The sequence below is a fragment of the Lissotriton helveticus genome, chromosome 2_1 (assembly GCF_964261635.1).
Source record: "Lissotriton helveticus chromosome 2_1, aLisHel1.1, whole genome shotgun sequence".
NCBI lineage: Eukaryota > Metazoa > Chordata > Amphibia > Caudata > Salamandridae > Lissotriton > Lissotriton helveticus.
In genome coordinates, this window is record NC_136059.1 from 878305435 (window position 1) to 878326600 (window position 21166).

Genomic DNA, 21166 nt, shown 5'->3' on the forward strand with positions numbered 1-21166 from the left:
CAACTTGTATTAGAGTTTTGTTAAGGTCAGGCTCTCAAACTTGTTGAAAACGATTGTATAACTGAATGTCCTGCTGATTTTTGTATTTCATTGTTGATGATGCAATTAAAACCCTTTTTAATTTCATACTTTAATAAATACGGCCGGGCGACTAGCGCCCGCCTTCCAAAAAGTAAACACGTCTCGTGTCCACGTTCCTTGGTGTTGGGTGCCGGATTGGGGGGGAGGCGGCAGCTAGTCGCTGACCATGTATGCTTTTGTTAAAGTCAGAAAATGTCCCTCTTATGTGGGCGTTGTGCAACAGTTTGCTCCACGAAAAAACTATTTCTAGGGCTTTTGAATCATACTCTCTCTATTAATAAGCGATTTCAGGTTTGATAAGGCTTGAATCTGTTTTCTCTTTGCTGCAGCTCAAATTTAATGAATCACTATAGAATGGTGAATTCAAGCACGTGAATCATGCATGACATGATAATGGAGGTGAGAAAAATGCGAATAAACATTGCTGAGCTTGTCTTACCGATGCATATGCGGCTTGAGGCATCTAGCGTCAGTCCAACAGGACACTCGCAGTGAAATGATCCCTTGGTGTTGATGCAGCGTCCATTGGGGCAAACGCCTGGGAAGACCTCACACTCATTCACATCTAGACGAGACGTGACGCAAAGAAAACACATGGGTAAATGTTAATTCATTGGATTGTTTCATGAAGACCAAGGTGCAAATATGTTCGTCCCAGTTTAAACTACATGAGCAGTCGAATTTTCTTAGATTAATATGGTTGGCAAAGCGTAATTTTTTCTACTGCACACCATTTTATTTCAGGAAAATCCCTCTAAACTCACTTTCAATAGTTTAATTTACTTACATTGCATGTATAAAAGCACACTCTATTTTCTTTGTGTAAGTCTAAATCCATTGGTGTCTCCTGAGGGCCAGGTCTCCCCTTTTTATGGGATCGAATGAATAATTTGTGGCCCGATTATAAACAAAATAGTCTATAGGGGCTAGCAAACCGTTTAGTTATATTTTTTAACGGTAGGCTAAATTCTTGTTGATTAAGTAGGGGCATAGAAAGGATCGATATCAAGCCTCAGATATGAAATCAATTCTCAAGCCCTGACAACATTAACGCTGGATTGGAGCTGCAGGGCATGACCCTCAAAGTTATTGGTTGGAACAAAGGATCTTGTCCCACCACCATCTCCTCTTTCATATACACCAGCCTCCTTGTTCCTGTAGGCGCTGTCTTTCCACCAATGCTGTTTTTTTTAGCATAGTAAGTACAATGCAATAATTTGAATACTCAAAAATCTATATACTACCATATATCTGATGTTTTCATCTTCTTAATAATAAAAAGTCATTTTCTGCAATTTTCTAAAGGCTATTTCACAATCCTCAGCAGACAAGCTACCTCCAGTATAACGTCTGTTGCTCCTTACTGCCTGAGTTACTGTACAATGGGCCTTTAACTATGTATGATACTTTTTTGATAATTTATAGCTTCAAGATACATCAAGTACGCCTCTTGCTACTTAGGGTGATGAAACAAATACATGCTGATCACCAAGTGGCACAGAACTGATGTAAAACCAAATGGTACCAGGAGCATCATCCGTACAAGCAGTTAACAACACTTCAGATGCTCTTGGCATGTGCGATTCAGAGATGAGCCCAGCATGTAACAGTGTATATCTGATTCAGAGGAACTGATCTGACATGACTGTCCAACCGAGCCAAACAGGCCTCAGCTTGTCTTTTTCTGTCCATACCCTTCAACTGCATACCTTGGTGTATACCATAGATAGCTAGTCAGTGGTAGGGCTAATAGCTTTGTGTATACCTTAGATAGCTAACTAGTGAAAGGTCTCATACCTCTGTGTATGCCTTGGGTAGCTAGCCAGTGAAAGGTCTGATACCTTTGTGTATGTCTTGGTTAGCTAGCCAGTGAAAGGCCTGATACCTTTGTGTATGCCTTAGATAGTTGGCCAATGAAAGGCCTCATACCTTTGTGTATGCCTTGGATAGCTAGACGGTGAAAGGTCTCATTCCGTTGTGCATGGCTTGGATAGCTAGGCGGTGAAAGGTCTCATACTGTTGTGTATGCCTTGGAAAGCTATCCAGTAAAAGGTCTCATACCCTGTGAATGTCTTGGGTAGCTAACTACTGGGAAGGTCTCATACGTCTGTGCATGCCTTGGATAGTTAGCCATTGGACGATTCCAATATGTGGTGCTGAGAATTTCTCTTGGGATCAGTGTGGGACTTACAAATACATTTTAACATCCACATCGTACATGGCACCCAAAGTCAGGCCGAAACAAATACAATTTAAGTTCATTTTAATGACATCCAACCAAATTTACCCGTTATCTTAGTTTCTGATGTGCACAAACAGCATTAGAATTGCAAGTACCACGTTAAAGACATCGAGGTTTCATTAAGGAGTAGATCAATTTTGGTGTTGGAAAGATGTACAAAAAATAAAATATCACCTTCACAGGTAACACCTTTAACTCTGGCAAACCCTCTAGGACAAGCTGCATCTGAAAAGGCAAAAAACATATGAAGTAGTGTACAGGTTAGTGGCGAGGCTGTCATTTGAAAAACTCTGAAAACAAAGAGATGGTTTAAAGACATCAAACAATTGCCCTGGGTTAGAATTCATCAGGACTACTTTCTTTAAGAGTCCATATCCTTTGCACTAACCTGGTCAGGAATAAAGCAAAGCTCAGGTGCACTACAGGATAGACTGAGTATGGTCACTAAACCCTTTATTAGTATGCATATGACCAATTTAAAACTAGTTGGAAGAATAAATAACTATTGTTGGAAATAGTAACCTAAGCAGGACGCTTAATTCCTCTGTGGTTAGCTAACAGGGCTATTCTCCACCTCTAGGGAAACTCGCCGCACCATCTAAAGCACTAAGAAAGCAGCTTAGATTTACTGGTCATATTGAGTATATCACATTTAATTTTTTTAATCTTAATTTGGGGCCTCTTAGCAAATTGCATTATTAAGTATGCTTAGTAGTACTAAAACAGTGCTATTCACATACTACAAAATGCTACTCACAAACCTACATGTGTAGGTCTTCTCCTCTGCCTCTTCCATCTTTTATGTGAGGATATCTCTGCCCGACTGCAGTGATTTCCACCTACATATTAGTAGTAAATACGGAAGGGATGGGGGTAGTGGCTGAAAAATAATGAATACTCACTATTAAATGGGAGGGATTTAGAGAGAAGGAAGGGTTAAGAGAGTGATAGGGAGGGGTTTAGCAAGGGGCATGCACCCAGCCACAAAAAACTGCACTTCTATAGTTACTCCTGCCAATAGGCACCCAAAACAGTAGTAAATGTAGTCCAGCCTGGGTAAGTCCAGCACCTCACCTGATGCAACACCCGCCCATAGAACATAATGGAGGCAGGGACCTAAAATTACCCCCTGTAGGTAATAATGTTACAATAAATAATTACGTTTCGATTCCAAATACATATATAAATTGAATTAAATGTTAAAAATACGTTTAAATAAGCATATTTATTGTTTTATTATACAATATTTTAATGCTAGTTTATTGAAAAAAATCCTATAATTTAAATAAGTTTGATGCCTTACCTTTAGTCATTTTTACTACATAATAAAGAAATATAAACATTTTACTTGAGGTGTTTTTTTTAAAATAAAGCTTTTAAAAAATATTTTAATTTAATATATTTAAATTAACTAAATATTCAATTCCAAATTATGTTCATAGTGCTGTGGCGTTTTTATTGTGTTGTATATTTAAAACAAAGGTATACAAATAATTTATATTCATATTTAGCATAAATATATTTTTTAAGTATAATAAACATTTCTAGTTTTACCCATACCTTACTAGGTGGAGATGTCTGCGTACGTATTAAAAGTTACAAGTAGGAGCACTCCACTGGTAAATTGGGCCCCACCCAGTGATTCCAAGGTGAAGACATGTAAGTTTACACTTTGTAGTAAATTTACACTCGTAAATGGGGAATAGCGAGAAGTAGTATATTAAACACAAAGCGTAAGTCTAAATTTACACATGTAGATTTTCTCATTTATAAATTTACCTTTGTGAATAGGCCCCTTTCTAAGTCTTCAAAGGTTTCTTCTACCATTTTTGTCCATGTTTCTACTCAACATTAGCTACTTATTCTGAAACTTTAACCTGGAATACAGCTTGGCCAGTATCCTGCTGCTTCAAATCTTTTAGCCTGCAGCTTATTCAGAGATCTTCAGAGCTGGGTCTCAAATCTCTGTGACATCATAACAGTGAATACAATATCAAAGGTACTGCGATGATGCCTAAAAGGTGCAGGACCTGGAACCTGGTGTGATTGACCTGCCTCTGCACCAGAGAAACCCATTATTCCAGTACTGGGCACTGACCTGGAATGAAAGTTTCCCAAACTGGCACAAGTACCCAGTGGAATTTTGGATCGATTACAAATTCATGGGAGACTGGATCAAAAATGGTGAAAAGCATAAACCCAAGGAATTCTGAGCCTGAACTCGACCTGAATAATGTTCCTGTCCAAAGCTCCAAAACGGTGGATTGTATTTAGACTCAGCACACTCACTCCTATGTGCCCTACATTGTTTTTAACTATTTTTTCTATGAGGCTTTAATGGAATATGAGCTTTTAGCATTTGCAAATGAGGCTGGTGGGAATACTTACCTAAGTCACCCACAAAACCTGTAAAAGTCATGAAGGTCTGTGAATGGCAAAAATATCATATATGCAAGACTCCGACTTCATTGGCAAAGAAAGAAAAGAAGTTCTAAGAAAACTCAGGCAGTACAATCCCTACATTGACAACATTTTGGTATTCATTGACAGAAGACCGAGGGCCTCATTTTTTGTGACATCCCATGGTGCAGAAGCCTCCGTGATATTTATCAGGCAGCACTAAGTCACTTTTGGCTTAATACTGCCTGATAAATATCAGTCCCTTTAACGCAGTGGGTGTTGCTAGGGGCGTTCCCAGCAACATCCATGTTGACACTGCCCCAGATTTATGAGAAATTGTAAATCTGAGGCAGTGCCAAAAGCTTAAACCTCCCCAGGAGAGGCATAAGGGAGGCACAACGGGGAGAAATATCTTTCTTTTTACTAATTTTTCCTTTTTAGGGCTCGGACTCCTCCCCACTGAAAGTGGGAGGAGTTTCGAGATCCTAATGTTAAAGAAGAGAAAAAAGAAGTATCTCCTAGGGCTTTGGCGAGACAAATTCCACACATTCCTTAGCGTGTTCTGTCATCTGGCCAGTGATTCGTCTTCGTTGTGTTGTCGTTTTAATAGGCTTGAAGTGAAAGGGTAAATGTAGTTTTGTTCCGCCATCTTGGGCATTTTTCGTTCGTGCTCGCGCAAAGAAGTACATTAATTATAATTAGGAGCTGTCAGGGTGCCTCCGTAAGTGAATCCAGATGGCCGGGCGCGTTCACCATTCAGCAGCGCTCAGCGCGCATCTCCCTTGAGCTGCTGCGTCGGTGATGTTCCTCAGCTCACAATGTTCTGCCTGTGTTGTACCTGTTCTGGGTGTTGTTTCTATGTGAGGGGCGCTTGCTGAATAACAATCTTTTCACTATACAAAAGCCAAAATGACGGGCTTTGTCAATGTTTTCATTACCCTGCAGCCTATGGCTCTCGGCCTATTGTGCTTGTCACACCCGCTTGTTGTATCAATAAAAAGGCGCTGTCTGTGTGGTCCTCAGCCTGACAGTTGCAGAGAGCAGGGCAGGGGCCACCGTGTTTACACAGCTTGCACAAGTAGGCAGCGCGGAGTTTTTAGCGCAATCAGAAACTGTCTATTTATTCTCGCGTTTTCAAACAGTTGCTTAGCAGGCTGCGGGGAGGAATGCTGTCCTTGGGGTGCGGGAAACTGTGTGAGGCAGATGCTGGGACGCAGAACGCGGCACCGCACTCCCAGGCCAGGCTGCTGGCGATGGGCAGGCCATTGACGTCATTTCACTGTCATCAAACGAGCTGCAGGCAGTTCCTGGGTCAATGAGAGAACTTTAGGGAAGGATTTGGGAAAAATCAAGTGCGACGGACACTTACTTGCCTTATGCAGCATAATTAGGGCTGCGCACGTGTCCCTCTTAAATGGTCAGCCTCTTGTGTGTTGCAGTCGCGCCTTGCAAGTGCCTCGGAAACCTTAAGTAAACCGGGGTCATGGATTGCATTACATTGTTTTTTCATTGCCACCGTTTTTCAAAGTTCACTATTCGCTCTCTTAGGTTTGTTTTTAGGGCACCCTTATTTATCCTTGCCTTTGCCCATGAACACATGCCCTCCTACACTGATTGGCACGATAAACGTCACTTACTCGAACACAGGCAATGAGCCAAGCTGGAAAATGTATGCAGAATCTTTCATTGTATTGAACATTTTGCTGAGTTTTTCTGTGCGTTGTAGCAAAGGCATGCATTTTTTTCAGCAATTTTAGGTTTTCTATGCACGCCTCGTGCACGAGATCATTAACTGTTTTCTGTGACGTATATCTTTTGTTAAACCACTTTGGTAGGGCTAAATACAAATATATGGCACAGTAATTGTCGCAAAAGTAATTCTCACAAGGAAATGGCAAATAGATAAAACAAGGAAACTACATGAAGTTCCTTCATGGTGTTTGCAAAACATGCGTGTGGCTTATTTTAAATGACACTTAAAACTAAACTGTGTTTTAGTTTCTGAGGTAAAAAAACACTCTAATAGCTTGATTCCCCAGCTACCTTAGAAAGATTATCTCCATCAAGCAGAAACAACATGTCTGTGGCCTTATTTTATGCAAAGTTTTGGCTTATTTTAAATGATTTCAGGCTTTTTATACATTACAATTCACTGAAAACTCACAATAACATCATATTAATTAGCACAAAGGCTCATTAAAATATGACAGAATAGATTTACAATAAAGTGGCGAAGCGTGGTGTTAAGCCAAGAAGGCTAACAACAAGCTTTGTCACTTTAGAAACGCAGGGCTGCCCCATATTTACAAGAATGTGGTGTAGCCCTGCGTTTCCCCCTGCGCTGGCGCTAAATTTAGCTTCCTAGCGCCATTGCAGGCACCCTTAACACAAAGTGCAAGGGTGCCTGTGTTGAGGGGAAAATTGTTTATGTGCAGGAAGATCCTGCTTCAGAGTGCAGTTTGAGAGTTGAGAGTGCAGATTGAGAGTGCAGTTTGAGAGTGCAGTTTGAGAGTGCAGTTTGAGAGTGCAGTTTGAGAGTGCAGTTTGAGAGTGCAGTTTGAGAGTGCAGTATGAGAGTGCAGTATGAGAGTGCAGTGTGAGAGTGCAGTTTGAGAGTGCAGTTTGAGAGTGCAGTTTGAGAGTGCAGAATCAGAGTGCAGAGTGCAGATTGCAGTTTGAGAGTGCAGTTTGAGAGTGCAGAGTGCAGATTGAGAGTGCAGATTGAGAGTTCAGATTGAGAGTGCATTTTTAGAGTGCAGTTTGAGAGTGCAGAGTGGCAGTGAGTGCAGACTGAGTGCAGAGTGACAGCGAGTGCAGACTGAGTGCAGAGTGACAGTGAGTGCAGACTGAGTGCAGAGTGACAGTGAGTGCAGAGTGACAGTGAGTGCAGAGTGAGTGCAGAGTGAGTGCAGAGTGATTGCAGAGTGAGTGCAGAGTGAGTGCAGAGTGAGTGCAGAGTGAGTGCAGAGTGGCAGTGAGTGCAGAGTGGCAGTGAGTGCAGAGTGGCAGTGAGTGCAGAGTGGCAGTGAGTGCAGAGTGACAGTGAGTGCAGACTGACAGTGAGTGCAGACTGACAGTGAGTGCAGAGTGACTGCAGAGTGAGTGCAGAGTGAGTGCAGACTGACAGTGAGTGCAGAGTGACTGTAGAGTGAGTGCAGAGTGAGTGCAGAGTGAGTGCAAAGTGAGTGCAGAGTGACATTGAGTGCAGAGTGAGTGCAGAGTGACAGTGAGTGCAGAGTGACAGTGAGTGCAGAGTGACAGTGAGTGCAGAGTGACAGTGAGTGCAGATTGACAGTAGAGTGCAGAGTGACTGTAGAGTGCAGAGTGACTGTAGAGTGCAGAGTGACAGTGAGTGCAGAGTGACAGTGAGTGCAGAGTGACTGTAGAGTGGAGAGTGACAGTGAGTGCAGAGTGACAGTGAGTGCAGAGTGACAGTGAGTGCAGAGTGACAGTGAGTGCAGAGTGACTGTAGAGTGAGTGCAGAGTGAGTGCAGAGTGACAGTGAGTGCAGAGTGACAGTGAGTGCAGAGTGACAGCAGAGTGACAGTGAGTGCAGAGTGACAGTGAGTGCAGAGTGACAGTGAGTGACAGTGAGTGCAGAGTGACAGTGAGTGCAGAGTGACAGTGAGTGCAGAGTGACAGTGAGTGCAGAGTGACTGCAGAGACAGTGTGTCAGGGTGCACATTGTGTGAGTGTGCAGAATGAGTGTGCAGGGTAAACAGTGTGTGACTATGCAGGGTGACATTGGGAGTGTGCGGGTGAGCAGTGTGTGAATGTGTAGGGGCAGTGTGTGAGTGTGCAGAAAACACCACACACACATACACCACACACACATAACGCACACACAAACCACACACCTCAGTCTCTCAACACCACACACTTGTCACCACTCAACACAACACACTCACCACCACACTCACTCCCCAGGCTCACCCCCACAGACTCACCACCACACACTCACCAGCACACAGAAAACAACACACACAACAACACACCCCCAGCCGTCAATGAATGCTTTCACCATGCACAAACACCAACAACCATCATCCATCTGTGCACGCTTTTACCAAGCACACACCCACCAGCCGTCAGTGCACCCTTCCACCAGGCACACACACCTCCAGCCGGCAGTGCACTTTTCCACCAAGCAATCGCAGTATGGTACACTTTACTTTTAAACATATTCATATAAAGCACAGCATGCCACCATTGGTAAAATTACAATTCAACCAAGATACTTCCACTACACACCACATGCACACACTCCATAACACATGGCAAAAAGACATTGGCATTTACAATGCCATTAGCTCAAACTCAAATAAATCCGAGCCCGATTGCATTTCTAATGCTTGTTCTATGTGTGCTGCATTCTGCAGCACACATTGAAAGAGGAAACGCCTCTTGTGATTATTTTTGTACAGAAAGGATTCCCTTACTGTACAAAAATAATCATCCCCGCAACGCAGGCACCATTGCACCATTGTGCAAAGGTGCCTGTGTTGGCGCAGGCAGCCCATTGTGCGCCGGCGCAGGGGAAAAGGACAGGAATGCGCCTTATCTTAAAGATACGGCGCATTCCTGCCCTTTTCTTTTGCCGTAGGGAAGCGCAGCAGGAAGGCCTGCGCTTCCCTACGGCAAAACCTCATAAATGAGGCCCGAGTATTTTTAAAGGTCGTTTGATGGACACACCAGTTATATATATATATATATCTGGTGTCTGCTTCAGTGATACCGGCGGTATGGCTTCATATCATACACTTTATAAACATCATAAACAAAAATATTGAATAACAGAAATGTATGTGCTACATATTGTTTACAACAAAGCCACCCCGTTGGAATGAATATGTTTGTAAACGCTGTGGATCTACTACCCTTCCATCAATTTTCTTCGGTTTGCAACCTCAGTTCTGTTTTATCAAAGGATAACAATTTGGAAGTATCACTGAAGAACAATGACAAAATGGTTGATTGGAAAGTAAGATTGGGCCCGTACAAGGTGTGTTTCACACAGTGGGATGGTAGTCATTGGTATACTTTACCCAGTTCACATCGTTCGCAGGGACTTCCCCAGGCAGCCCCCAGGGTCGCACAGCACTCTGATTTCAAGGTTGCTCCATTAATGTTCACCTCACAGCGATCGTCCTGGATGTTCAGCCAGCACGTTCCTTTCATACTATCTGTAGCAGATGACAAAACAGAGAAGAGTTGGTGGTAAGACAACTGTTTGTACCAAAACACAGACAGGATTGCAACAAGTTGCAGAAGTGCTGCCTCCGCCCGTTTTGAAACACTCCCTTACCATAGAAGTGAACTAGATTCACAAATGTTTTATTCCGTCATGTGTACCTTTAGTGCTGAAAATAGACAATTGCAGATTTCACTTCCAGACTAAACCAGTTCCTGATTAAATCAGAACAAGTAGGATTTAAAGACCATAAAAGTGCAAGCAGAACAGTGAAAAATCTCCCTGACATGTCATAATTTCATCTGTCTTGAGCGCACCTGGAGTAGGGTGGTACATGTATTCATAAATGAATGTCAACCTTTTACCTTTACTGCTACCAAAACGGATGTATGTTGCTACAACGCATACTTTTACCACGCATGCTTTTACAACGCAGGTTTTTCAACGCAAGTCGTTACAACGACTTGCGTTTGGGGGTGCTGGAAAGTGAATAGTTAAATTTACTATTCCAACTCCAGTCCCCGTGGATAGTAGGGAAGGTTTTGGATAGTAAATTAAACTATTACCTATCCTAGAGCGCCCCCCAGCGCAATTCGTTGTAATGACTTGTGTTGAAAAACCTGCGTTGTAAAGGCACTGCGTGGTAAAAGTTGCGTCGTAAAGGATGTTTCCCACCAAAACACTTTAACATTTGAATAATTTGCAAAGGAATTCTGGAACTACTGCTAGGAACTTGTGACTGTTGTAGCTTCCCAGGAGTACTCATGCCAAGGAGAGTACCAAAAACGTCAGGGCTTTAATCCAAATGCAGGTGATAGTCTATGGGAGCAGATTTTAGATTTTCATGAGAATCAGACCCTCATAGAGGGCACAAACAGAAAATGTGAACATGTGCTACTCTGTAATATTCACATTGAGGACACTTTTCTGATTAAGGCAATTGTGCACCATACATTTAGTTCATACATGGTGCATACAGAAAAGCAAGGTGCAATTTCAACGATTCTATTACATGTCCAAAATGCTCCACATCTGCTTTGTTTCATTTGTATTTGTGGAAATGGGCAGAGAAACCAAGAGTATGTGGGATATAAGGGAAGTAAAAATATTTTCTCATGGATAAGAAATTGAAGAGACAGTTTTGTGAATTGGGTTCTTTGTCAGGGATGTGTCAATAAAAAGCAGAGAAAGATGCTGTGGGGTGCCTGGATCTGCCTGACCGGCTGCACCTGACTTTCAGGATCATGTTTTAATGGATGATAACTTCATTGATTCTTATTTTCTTATTCAGAAGCATGATGGCTTATGGTTTTTGTAGTTACAGGCCTAGTAAACTATGATGAGAGAAACTATAGTGGTAATGTGAGCTGTTAATGAGCCCCCACACTGTTCCACAGTAGAACCAGTAAGGGATCAAAGTTTTGGGTGAGTTCAGCCTTGGCTCATCTTTGCTAGATTGACTGGAGAGACAAAGTAAACCTTAATGAATGTCAAACACTTCAAAAATGTGTTAAATAACACAAAGCCTTGTGTGTCCACATCCGGTTTAGATACATTAAAAGGGTCTTAAAAGAAAAAGAAACGAGCATCAAAGTTGTATCAAAATGATAAATATCTCCATTGGCCATAAAAATCTAAAGGGAAAAGTGTCATTGTAGAGTCCATCGAAAACAAAATCATAATGAAATGCTGTGCTTCGGAGAGATGACTGAGATCTAGGCGACATTTGATGGCAAACATTGAGTGCATGTGCTGAGATACGAACTGAGGGCTTGATTTAGTGAACATTTCTTTTTTGGCTAGTAGGCCAAGTTCTGTGGCATCCCTTGGTCAGGCACGGATACCACAATCCAAAATATACAGCTGGACCTGGTGATATCTAAAGCCAACCTTTGAATGAACACAGCTGACTTGATGATGCAGATTGCTTCTGACAATTCTTTCGCTTGGAGACTATGGCATTTTCTGTTGCTCCAGTGCCTCAGTGGGGTGAAATCACAAGTATTATCCAAAGAAGAGCTCGACCAGGATGAGATGAGTTTGTGGGAAATCTCAGAAAATAACTTGTGCAGGCTTCCAGAAGCATAGGATGGATGAAAACACTTCAAGTTGCTGCAGCTTGAAGCAAGATTGATGGCTTCAAAGTCACGCCATATCCCATTTTAAAAGAAGGTTCTTGAAATTTCCTGAGTGGTACCCTACTTTTATCATAACAGAACTTTAGGACATTTAGGACTGGCCCTCCAGAATTCAGTTTTAGGGTGTTTTTCATAGCAAACAAGTCGAATAACCCCTTCAAGCGCACCAAGTAATTTGGAATTCTTCCCAGGGGCTCTATATTTCTTTTGTTTCAGGGTCTCTGATCAACTGCACTCTTGACCTAAGAAATAATCCCTAAAGCTGTATAAGCAGTACTGAGACAGCCAGTTCTCTTCTCAAACCCTGAAACACTTTCCCAGAAGCGTGGCTCAGTGGTTAGAGGCGGCAGACCCGGAAGCTGAGATCGACCGTGGACCAGGGTTCGATTCCCCGCCTCGGCGGGTCTCGGGCTCAAAATTCCACGGACTCGACAATTCTCGCTCCGGTGCCTACTCGAATCACGGGGTCTCACTCTGCAACTCTGGGCAATAGCTTGCTTAATCTCCACTACGGCCCCTCGCGGCGGGATGCCTGGCTTTCACCTTGTGGACACTCTGCTGGGGTTTCTCACAGGGGAATACCAGGACGGGTTCCCTAAGCAAGCGCCAGGATGCCCTTTGGGTGACAGGTTTGCGCTATATAAGTACACCTACATTAACTGGAGGTGGTCACTTAACTAGAAGTAGCTCATTCTCTGTTTGGAGGTCTTCGCCTAGCAAAACAGCTGCCAAGGACTTGTTTTACAGAAAGTCAAATGGATTGTTGACAGCAGGCTCAGATCTAGATGTACCTGGAGGCCAAATGAAGAATCTAGCTTCTTCAGTTCCCAAATCAGCCGCTCGGAGCATGAATAAAATCAAGAATGAAGAACGTGCCCTTGCAATACTTCTCTCGTAGTAGACATTGAGAACACAGCTAGGGATGTCTTCCTTTGTGGTACCCATCCAAGTCTTGAGCTCCAAATTAAAGTTGCTACGCTGGCGCACTTATGGACAAATCCTGGCAACCCATTGGGTTGATCATTCTATCCTTTACTTTTGTAGTTCCCTTAAATTATACTCCCATAATTTCTGCAGTACGATGATAACGAAATAATATTACATTTTCTTTATGGTATAGTAGGTTTCACGGATTGATTCTGGAAAGATTAAATATGATGAAAGGTATCATTTCTGGAAAAATGGCTCTGTGATGAAAGGCATAATGTTTGGAAAAATGTCTCTTCCAAGGCTGAAAACTGCCCTCCCTACACCCAGTAGGAATCAAACAGCCCCGCCATAGGGGCAACGCCAATATTTGGTTTCCAGGGAAAGCAGTATAAGGAGAAACACGTTTGGAAATAAAGGCTCACCCACAGGGTCCTGGTAGAAGCAATAGCTCCTTAAGAGTTTCATCCCTCCTTCTGGCCCTATGTTCAGCTATGCTTTTGAAATGCTGGAACAGGCAATGCATGTATTCCAGTAATTCATATCGGTATCAATAGATAGAATATCTTCAAACTTCACATATTCCAGATCTGAGCATTTTATTGAAGCAGCTTAAAAAGAAAAAAAATCATCAAAAGCTGCCATCTTTAAAGGTTTATGGATTTAGACTTTCTTTGAGCCCCTGATATATAGCAGTAAATTGTTGTAAATTGGCATGCTTGTAGTAGGAAACTCTACGTTGCAGAGGCATATGTGTGGATTACAACTATAAAAAGTCATATCTCACAAACCATTATGGCCTTCATTATGAGAGGCCTGGGAAATGGATCTTTATTCCTCCTTCTCCAGAAATGCTAATAAAATGTGTACCAGTAAGTCCCCGGGCAGGGAAATTCAGTTTCTCTCCGTGTCGGAATTATGAGGCTATTCATAACGAGAGTCTAAGAGGTCGTTTTGCTAGAGAAGTATACATTTCACTTTACATGTAAGTCTGTACTCTACAAGTTTTATTTTCATCTGTCGCTGGCAGAACCTCCGTATGTAAGTTGGTGAATAGCATTTTGTAGTACTATTGTACTAACTACAAACATTCTACAAAATGCAGTTTGTGAATAGGCCTCTTAGACTTTTTTTGGAAGCCGGAAACTTTCAGCAGGGCAAGGCAAGTCGCTGTAATCAATATGTGGTCCCTTAGGTCATAAAGGCTGAATCGGCTTGAAGTTTGTCATGAAGAGCTACGAGTACGGCGAACTTCAAAATTGTAGATTCCAAGGGCATTTTTCGGTTGGGGTCAGCTTGGCACTTTCCCCCCCACTCTTGCACTCTACACTGGAACCTTGACACTTTTTTAGGTTTAAAATCCCTTAACAGGCAAAGGTGGGAGTTACATGGTTTCTGTGGTCCTACAGGACCCTTGACCTTTACAGCAGAAAACCTTATGACAAACTAAGAAATCATGTTCCGTCTGATGTGAATGTTCATTGACCATTCCTCCAGCAGTTGAAACATTTCAAAGTCTCCGCATCACAAAAAGCTCTGCATCTTATCCTGGACTTTCTAAAAGTTCCAAAACTCTCACAGTACCACACAAAAGACAGTATTGTGAGACAGGATTCTCAAACATTGTCATCAGCAAGGGCTGCTGCCGAAGTAATGTCACACTGGCCTGTTGATCCTTTTTTCCAACATGCCTTTATCTCCTTGTGGTGCTTTGAAAGATCCGCTTCCCTGTGCTTTAAAACTGCCTTTCAGCTCTACAGATTCAGGAGGATGCAGGTTCCCCTTAGGACTTCTGCAGGTGACAGAAGTATGTCTTCCAGAGTCTATCCCAGTCTTCTCCTGGTTCTAGCACATTCCCTTTCCCAGGTGGTGGGCAACCTACCATATATAGTAGTAGTAGTAATCCAAAAGTGATTGCTAGCATGTTTGGGTCTTATCGCTACCAAGCTCTTGCAATATCCACATCCTCGCTTTTCAGCACTTCCTTCCCTTTATCGCTAAAACTGTTCTTGAAAGCACTGTTTCAAAATTGTGTAAGGAAGCCTTCAGCCGACTCAGCACTCTGGGCTCCCTAAGGTCACCTCTGGACTGGCCCATTCTAACCAACAGACCACTTTAAGCTAGTCCCACATCAGATGCACCCCAGGTGGAAGGAGCCAAAATGACTGGGGAAAGACCTACACCAAAAACATTTTCGACTGGGTCTCGGAATGTATAGGAGAATGGCAAGCCATCCTGCTTCAATTTGTTTGTCAAATGCCCGAATATTACCCTCTGTACAGGGTCATGTGTACAGGAATGGTGGTTCCTGGCAATGGGGCATCCTATAATCATATACTAATTGCCCTTCTTATAGTGATCCCAGAGCAGGAGCTGCTGCTATCAAGACCATTATCTTTCCAGTGGAGCCATTTTACTCTAGTACTTCAATTCAAAGCTGTGAGGCCAGAGCGCTAAATTCAGTGGAAATCTAATTAATGTCACTAAATGTGGTTCCTGGGCTGCTAAGCTAGTCAAGCAAGTTGCAATTCCTGAAGCAGTCATTGGGAGCCTAGCATGTTGATGTCATAAGAGGTCTGTAATTGCAGGGGCTGCACAGGAGGTGAAGGAAAATTGAGGATTTCATTAGGGCTGATGCAATTCATTACCGTGGTGCTACCGACTATTTATTCAAAGCGAACATTTCCAACATAATGTACTGAAAATAGCCAATCGCTTTACAGCATAAGAATAGGAACTTTACATACAGCAATTAGATCTTAAAATTTAAATCTGATCAAAGGCCAATGGCCTGTGTGTTTATTTTTTCCACCTTGTAGTTTACCCCTTACCCCCGTACAAGCGCCTTGAGACCCTTGCGGGTGAGTAGTGCGCTATACAAGTATCAATTTACATTTACCCTCCGGTCACTTTGCAAATGATCGATCCTAAACAATATCTTTACTGTAAAAAAGCTCCATTCTCGGGGTGAGCATTACATAAAGCAGTTTCTCTTGGCTTAGGATAAGAAAAAAAGAGATGTTCTTGCACTTGTTGTGCAAATAAATGCAGATTGACGGCATTTTTGGTAGAGGAAATTATGTTTTGTTGTAAAAGAGTGAATCGACCTTTCAAGAAGGAGCCTTACAGATGGACAGCATGTTACTCAATGTCAGGCTTCAAAGCATTCTTACTGACTCATGAATTGCTTTGATTATGACCTGAAATAAAAAAAATATAACAAAAGTAAATAACAGATGGTTCCTTTTTGTTTCAAGTGTGCAGTTTAATGAAGCTCACATTTCACTAACAAATTGATTTAGCAGCGAAGCAGGCAGACAAATGGCCTATAAACAGCACTATTTACAGAGTGCTTAGCATCCCTATTCGTGATTTCAAGAAATTTATGAAGCTGGACAGGTGATGCTTCTTAACTGTTTCTTTTCTGATATGGGAGTGTGGCCGAGAACACAGCAAGAACGTTGTAGTAATCAGCAAGTGTTTGCCATTCGTCTCTTTCCCATTCATATTCAACAAAGCTAGCAGGTCTCTGTTATTGTTGTTTTCTTACCCTATGCTGTCACCCGCGGTGTTTGCAGCAGATGTATAATTCAGTTCCAATCCTATCTATGCCACAGCAGCTGGCAGGCAGTTATGTATAAACAACTCAACATCACTATTTCATGAAAGAAAATGGACATTGCTTGAGCGCATTCACCTGCCAGTCTGGTGCAGTAAAAAACCTAATATTTGTTTCCATTTTTATCTAGTGATTAATTTACAATAAGTAGTAGGAGGGTTTTATGACATCTAGGTGCAATAGTCACTATAGAGGAGCAATAGAGTACTGACGGTCTTTCTAAAGGCAGGCAATGAGACAAGGAGTGATATTTGATGCAACTAAGGGCCACATTTACAAGCAAGTGGCGGAGCGGGGGTTAGCTCCAAAATTGCTAACGCCAAGCTCTGCCACTTTACAAAAGTAGGGATGCGCAGTATTTACAATAATACAGCTCACCTCTGCATTTCTCCCTGCACTGGCACTAAAATCAGCTGCCTTGTGCCAATGCAGGCAACCTTGCACCATCACAGAGTACAACGTTTAACCTCTGACATTAACACTCTGGATGAAAAAACATACATATAGCACAGAAGTTTAGACATGAAGGTTATAAAGAAAAAACAAAAATTAAAAACATTAAGATGTGAAATACATCAAGATGATGGCTATTGTTGAAAGAAAGCAAATATCGAACATTAGAGGTTATTTAACATAGAAACAAATCTTTAGAGAAAATCCTTTATTTGATGATCAACAAAGCAGGAACTTGAAAGATGCACTGATGCAATCCACCACTTTATGAAAGAGACTCCAGTCTTTCTGAACATTTCACAGAAATACGCATTCCTGTGCTTAGCATATGCCCAGGGTACCAGTGTAATGAGAAGAGAGCAAGTGAAACATCCAGGAACTAGTTACAAAAATATTCCTAAAAAGGCTACACAGCTTTTGATACAACTTTCTGTGTGTATGCATTGAAATACTCACGTAGTCAATTGCATATATTAAAATCAGAATGAAAAATAAAAAGGCAACCTTCTGAGAGTATAGTGCTACAACAAAAAATCAACAGAAGCAAGACATTGCCATGAGACCAATTACAACGTCAATCAGTTATGGTTTCCTGTAATACAGGCAATACATGAATTGGAAAGACAAGACACAAGTAGAAGGTTATTTCAAGAGAAGGGTCTGATAGGTCAGTTAGGAGTATTACCTCCACCTCGGGTTAAATTAGAGGTAGAATTTAGGTCGTTAACTGTAAGAAAAAGCAATATTGCACTACAAACAATGTAAGACAGGCTAGGGGAATTCTTATGAATTTTTAAAGCTGAGTAAAATGGTAAGAAGTAGTTGTGATGGTGATGGACCACGCAATTCACCATATAGTCCTACAGTGACTACTATTGACAAATCTCATTAATAGTTGATAGTTTAAGCAATGTTGCAAGAGGGACAAATACTATTCATAATGGCTATGTTTTTTGCTTTTTTTGTTTTAAGATTTACTGCAATACTGCAAATTCCTGATATAATGTCTTAAACTGCTTTGAGAAATACTATCATTTTAAATTAGTGTGATGCTAAAGCTTCCACCTAGCTTATGATATTCTTTAAACCGTCTTAAACCAGAAATGACAGTTTTATTGTGTTTTGCTCCAGAAAAGGAAGTCTTTCATTATATCACTTTCTTTCCAGACATAAAATAGTCTCCAGACTGTCATAGGTACGGAAAAGAGAAATGCTATCATTTTAAATTAGTGTGATGCACAGGGAACACTAAAATGAAGCCTTAAATACATTTTATAAGAGAATTATACCTCCAACATAAATTTACTGAAGAATATATAAAGCATTTGAAAGTATGTTTTAAGCTGGAGTATCAAGTGTATATTTCAGTTTAACTTTTGTAATTGTTGGGGGAATAACAGTATATGCATGTCATATATTCAAAAGAATATTGAATGTTAAATTAAATGACCACAGAATTATTGTTTGATATTAAAAGTCCTGTATTTATTTTTCTGTCTGTCATGAGCTATTAAACATGGAATTGGTTTGCTAAAGCTTCCACCTAGCTTATGATATTCTTTAAACTGTGTTAAACCAGAAATGACAGTTTTATTGTGTTTTGCTCCAGAAAAGGAAGTCTTTCATTATATCACTTTCTTTCCAGACATAAGATAGTCTCCAGACTGCCATAGGTACGGAAAGGAGTAGCAAATGAGGCCCCATGGTGTCTATTCACAAAGGCATTTTGGAGTATGTAAACCAATATAGTTGTTATGCTCTTTTAAGTTCTCTTACGTGCATTTGACAATAGGCACCAACACACCTACAACGGAAATACAATGGGAATATTCAGTGAATATGCATATACAATTCGTTGAAATCGAAAGGACTGTGCCACCTTTGCACTTTTACTATTAGGAAGTTGCATTTTTCGACTTGAACTCTCATAGGTGTGTCAGTACTTAAAAGAGTGCTCCTTTAGCATTACATACTGTGCGCATAAAGGTAAAAAACACATAGTTGAGAGGGTTATAGCACGTTATTTAGAAACAAGAATGCCCAGCCATTTTCCACTGCGCACACATTCTGCTCTGCTGTTGGCACGCAAACACAGTTTGCTCCACCTGGACAGGGAAAACTCAGCTCAAGGATGGGACTTTTGCGTTGTTTTTTTAAAACGTTGCACTAAACTTCCTCTTAGTACATTGCTGTAAGGTTGCTGTATTTTCTGAATACAAGTTACAGTCACGAATAGATGAGAATCCTGGCAGTATCTACTAGTGGAAGGTGTACGTGGTACTAATAATATCATTGGAAAGAGATTACATTTGTATAGATAAAGTAAGTCTCACCAATGCAGATGAGTTTAGTAGGGTCCAGTTTGCTGCCCAGTGAGCACTCGCAGCTGAAAGAGCCCAGATTGTTCCTGCACGCGCCGTTGACACATGGGTTGCTTTCGCATTCGTTGATATCTGGAACGAAGAAAGATGCTTGGTTAGCGCCCCCACATGTATCAGAAAAGAGTTTATGCAAGAAAGTCTGGCCATGAGTGGCATGTGATGGGACAAGCGCCTGGCAAATTTACCTTCAACTTTCTGATACATGTTTGTGGAATTAAAGCAAGAAGAAACGGAAAAGATGTCTAAAAAAATATAATTTTTAATATGTTGCTGCTCTTAATATAATTCGCATACTTAAATGGTTAAAACCTTCACTCTGTTTTACTTTCAAATTCGAATTCAATTGTCCAGACATAATTTGGAATTCTGTTTTCATAGAAAGCAAATGGATTCCCCGCCGCAGCACGCTGTGCACAAACATAAAGATATGACTGTTTCTGTCATTTATGGCTCCGGGAGGATTTAAATTAAGCGATTAAGCAAAGCCAGTCAGTAACAAAATATTACAGTGCTGCCGGGGACTCAGCAGGCTTGGACAGTGGTCTGAAAGCAGAGAGCAGTTCAGTGTACAATGACTGTAATACTCTCCAACTTCAGCCCTAACCAGATCTTCAGACAGCTCCCGCCTGCTCATGTCTGGCCTGGTTTATCCAATGACATGCTGACCCCCTGCTAACAGAGTATGTCATTGGCAGCTGTCCTTATTACATAAATGCCTGGCTGAAGACAGCTCAGATGTCAATGACAATCTATCGGCACAGCACTGGTCTAAGGATGCCATTAGTACTAGAAGACACAGGAGTGGAATGAGTAAAACATTATAATAGTCAGAAATCTAAACATTATAGGTTTCATCCTAAAATGTGCATAGATTGACTGATTGCTAGGGAGACATAAACATCTTTGGGTCTGATTCACAAACTGAATATTGCAGCATGTAAAGTAGTTCTACAGTAGTACTACTTACTTACTTACTACAAGGTTCAATTCACAAGCCTAAGAGTGTATGGGCCTGATTACCAGTCTGGAAGTTCGAGAAACGCCAGACTTGTGAGGGCGCAGTGGTGGCAGACCATCCACCACCGCATCAGCGGTCCAACCACCCTATTAGGACTTTGGTGTTCGGACCACCATTGCAGTGCTGCAACTGCCAATGAGCCTCGTTCCCTGACAGTCCCACAGCCGTTTGAGGGATGCAATATGCTTCGTGGTGCACTGAGGCACCGCCAAGCATATTATGACTTTCCTCACCACCAGCATTGTCATGGAGGTTCTTCCTCCATGTAACTGCTGGCAGTGAGGAAAGACAGGGCCCCCTCTTGCCCCAGTGCGCGGGGGTGTATGCAGGGGAGGACATGTTGTGCCCCGCCTGTAGTTTTGAACCCCCGGTCCAGCACTGGAAGAAATGCACCAGCATTCCTTCCCGTGCAGGAATGTGCACTGGTGGTACCACAGCACCCGCTGCCAGACAACAAAATGACTTGTAATCTGGTGGGCGACGGCGACACTTGGCAGTGCAGAGGCACGGCGTTGGCGAGCCGCTCCTGCACCACCAAAAGTCACAAACAGGACCCAAATCTCCACCTCTCCTATATTTTTAAATGGGGAGAACCTCACACGTGTAAGTTTGGTAATTAGTAGTAAATGTAGGAAGGACGTGGGATTGAATGTAAAAAGAGCACACTTGCTACTAAAAGGGAGTAAGGAGGGGAATAGGAAGGGTTAGGAAGCGGC

The 21166-nt window shown here is 41.9% G+C and overlaps 1 protein-coding gene across 1 annotated transcript in view; it reads right to left on the minus strand.

Annotated features, from left to right (window-relative positions):
• Nucleotides 1-21166, minus strand: part of FBN2 (fibrillin 2) — a 1174837-nt gene that overhangs the window by 232047 nt on the left and 921624 nt on the right. The window contains exons 20-23 of the mRNA XM_078675609.1: nucleotides 19385-19504; nucleotides 9769-9906; nucleotides 2498-2548; nucleotides 521-646 (exon numbers count right to left, since the gene is read on the minus strand). Coding sequence (XP_078531735.1) covers nucleotides 521-646; nucleotides 2498-2548; nucleotides 9769-9906; nucleotides 19385-19504 — 435 coding nt within the window. The remainder of the gene's footprint in view (nucleotides 1-520; nucleotides 647-2497; nucleotides 2549-9768; nucleotides 9907-19384; nucleotides 19505-21166) is intronic.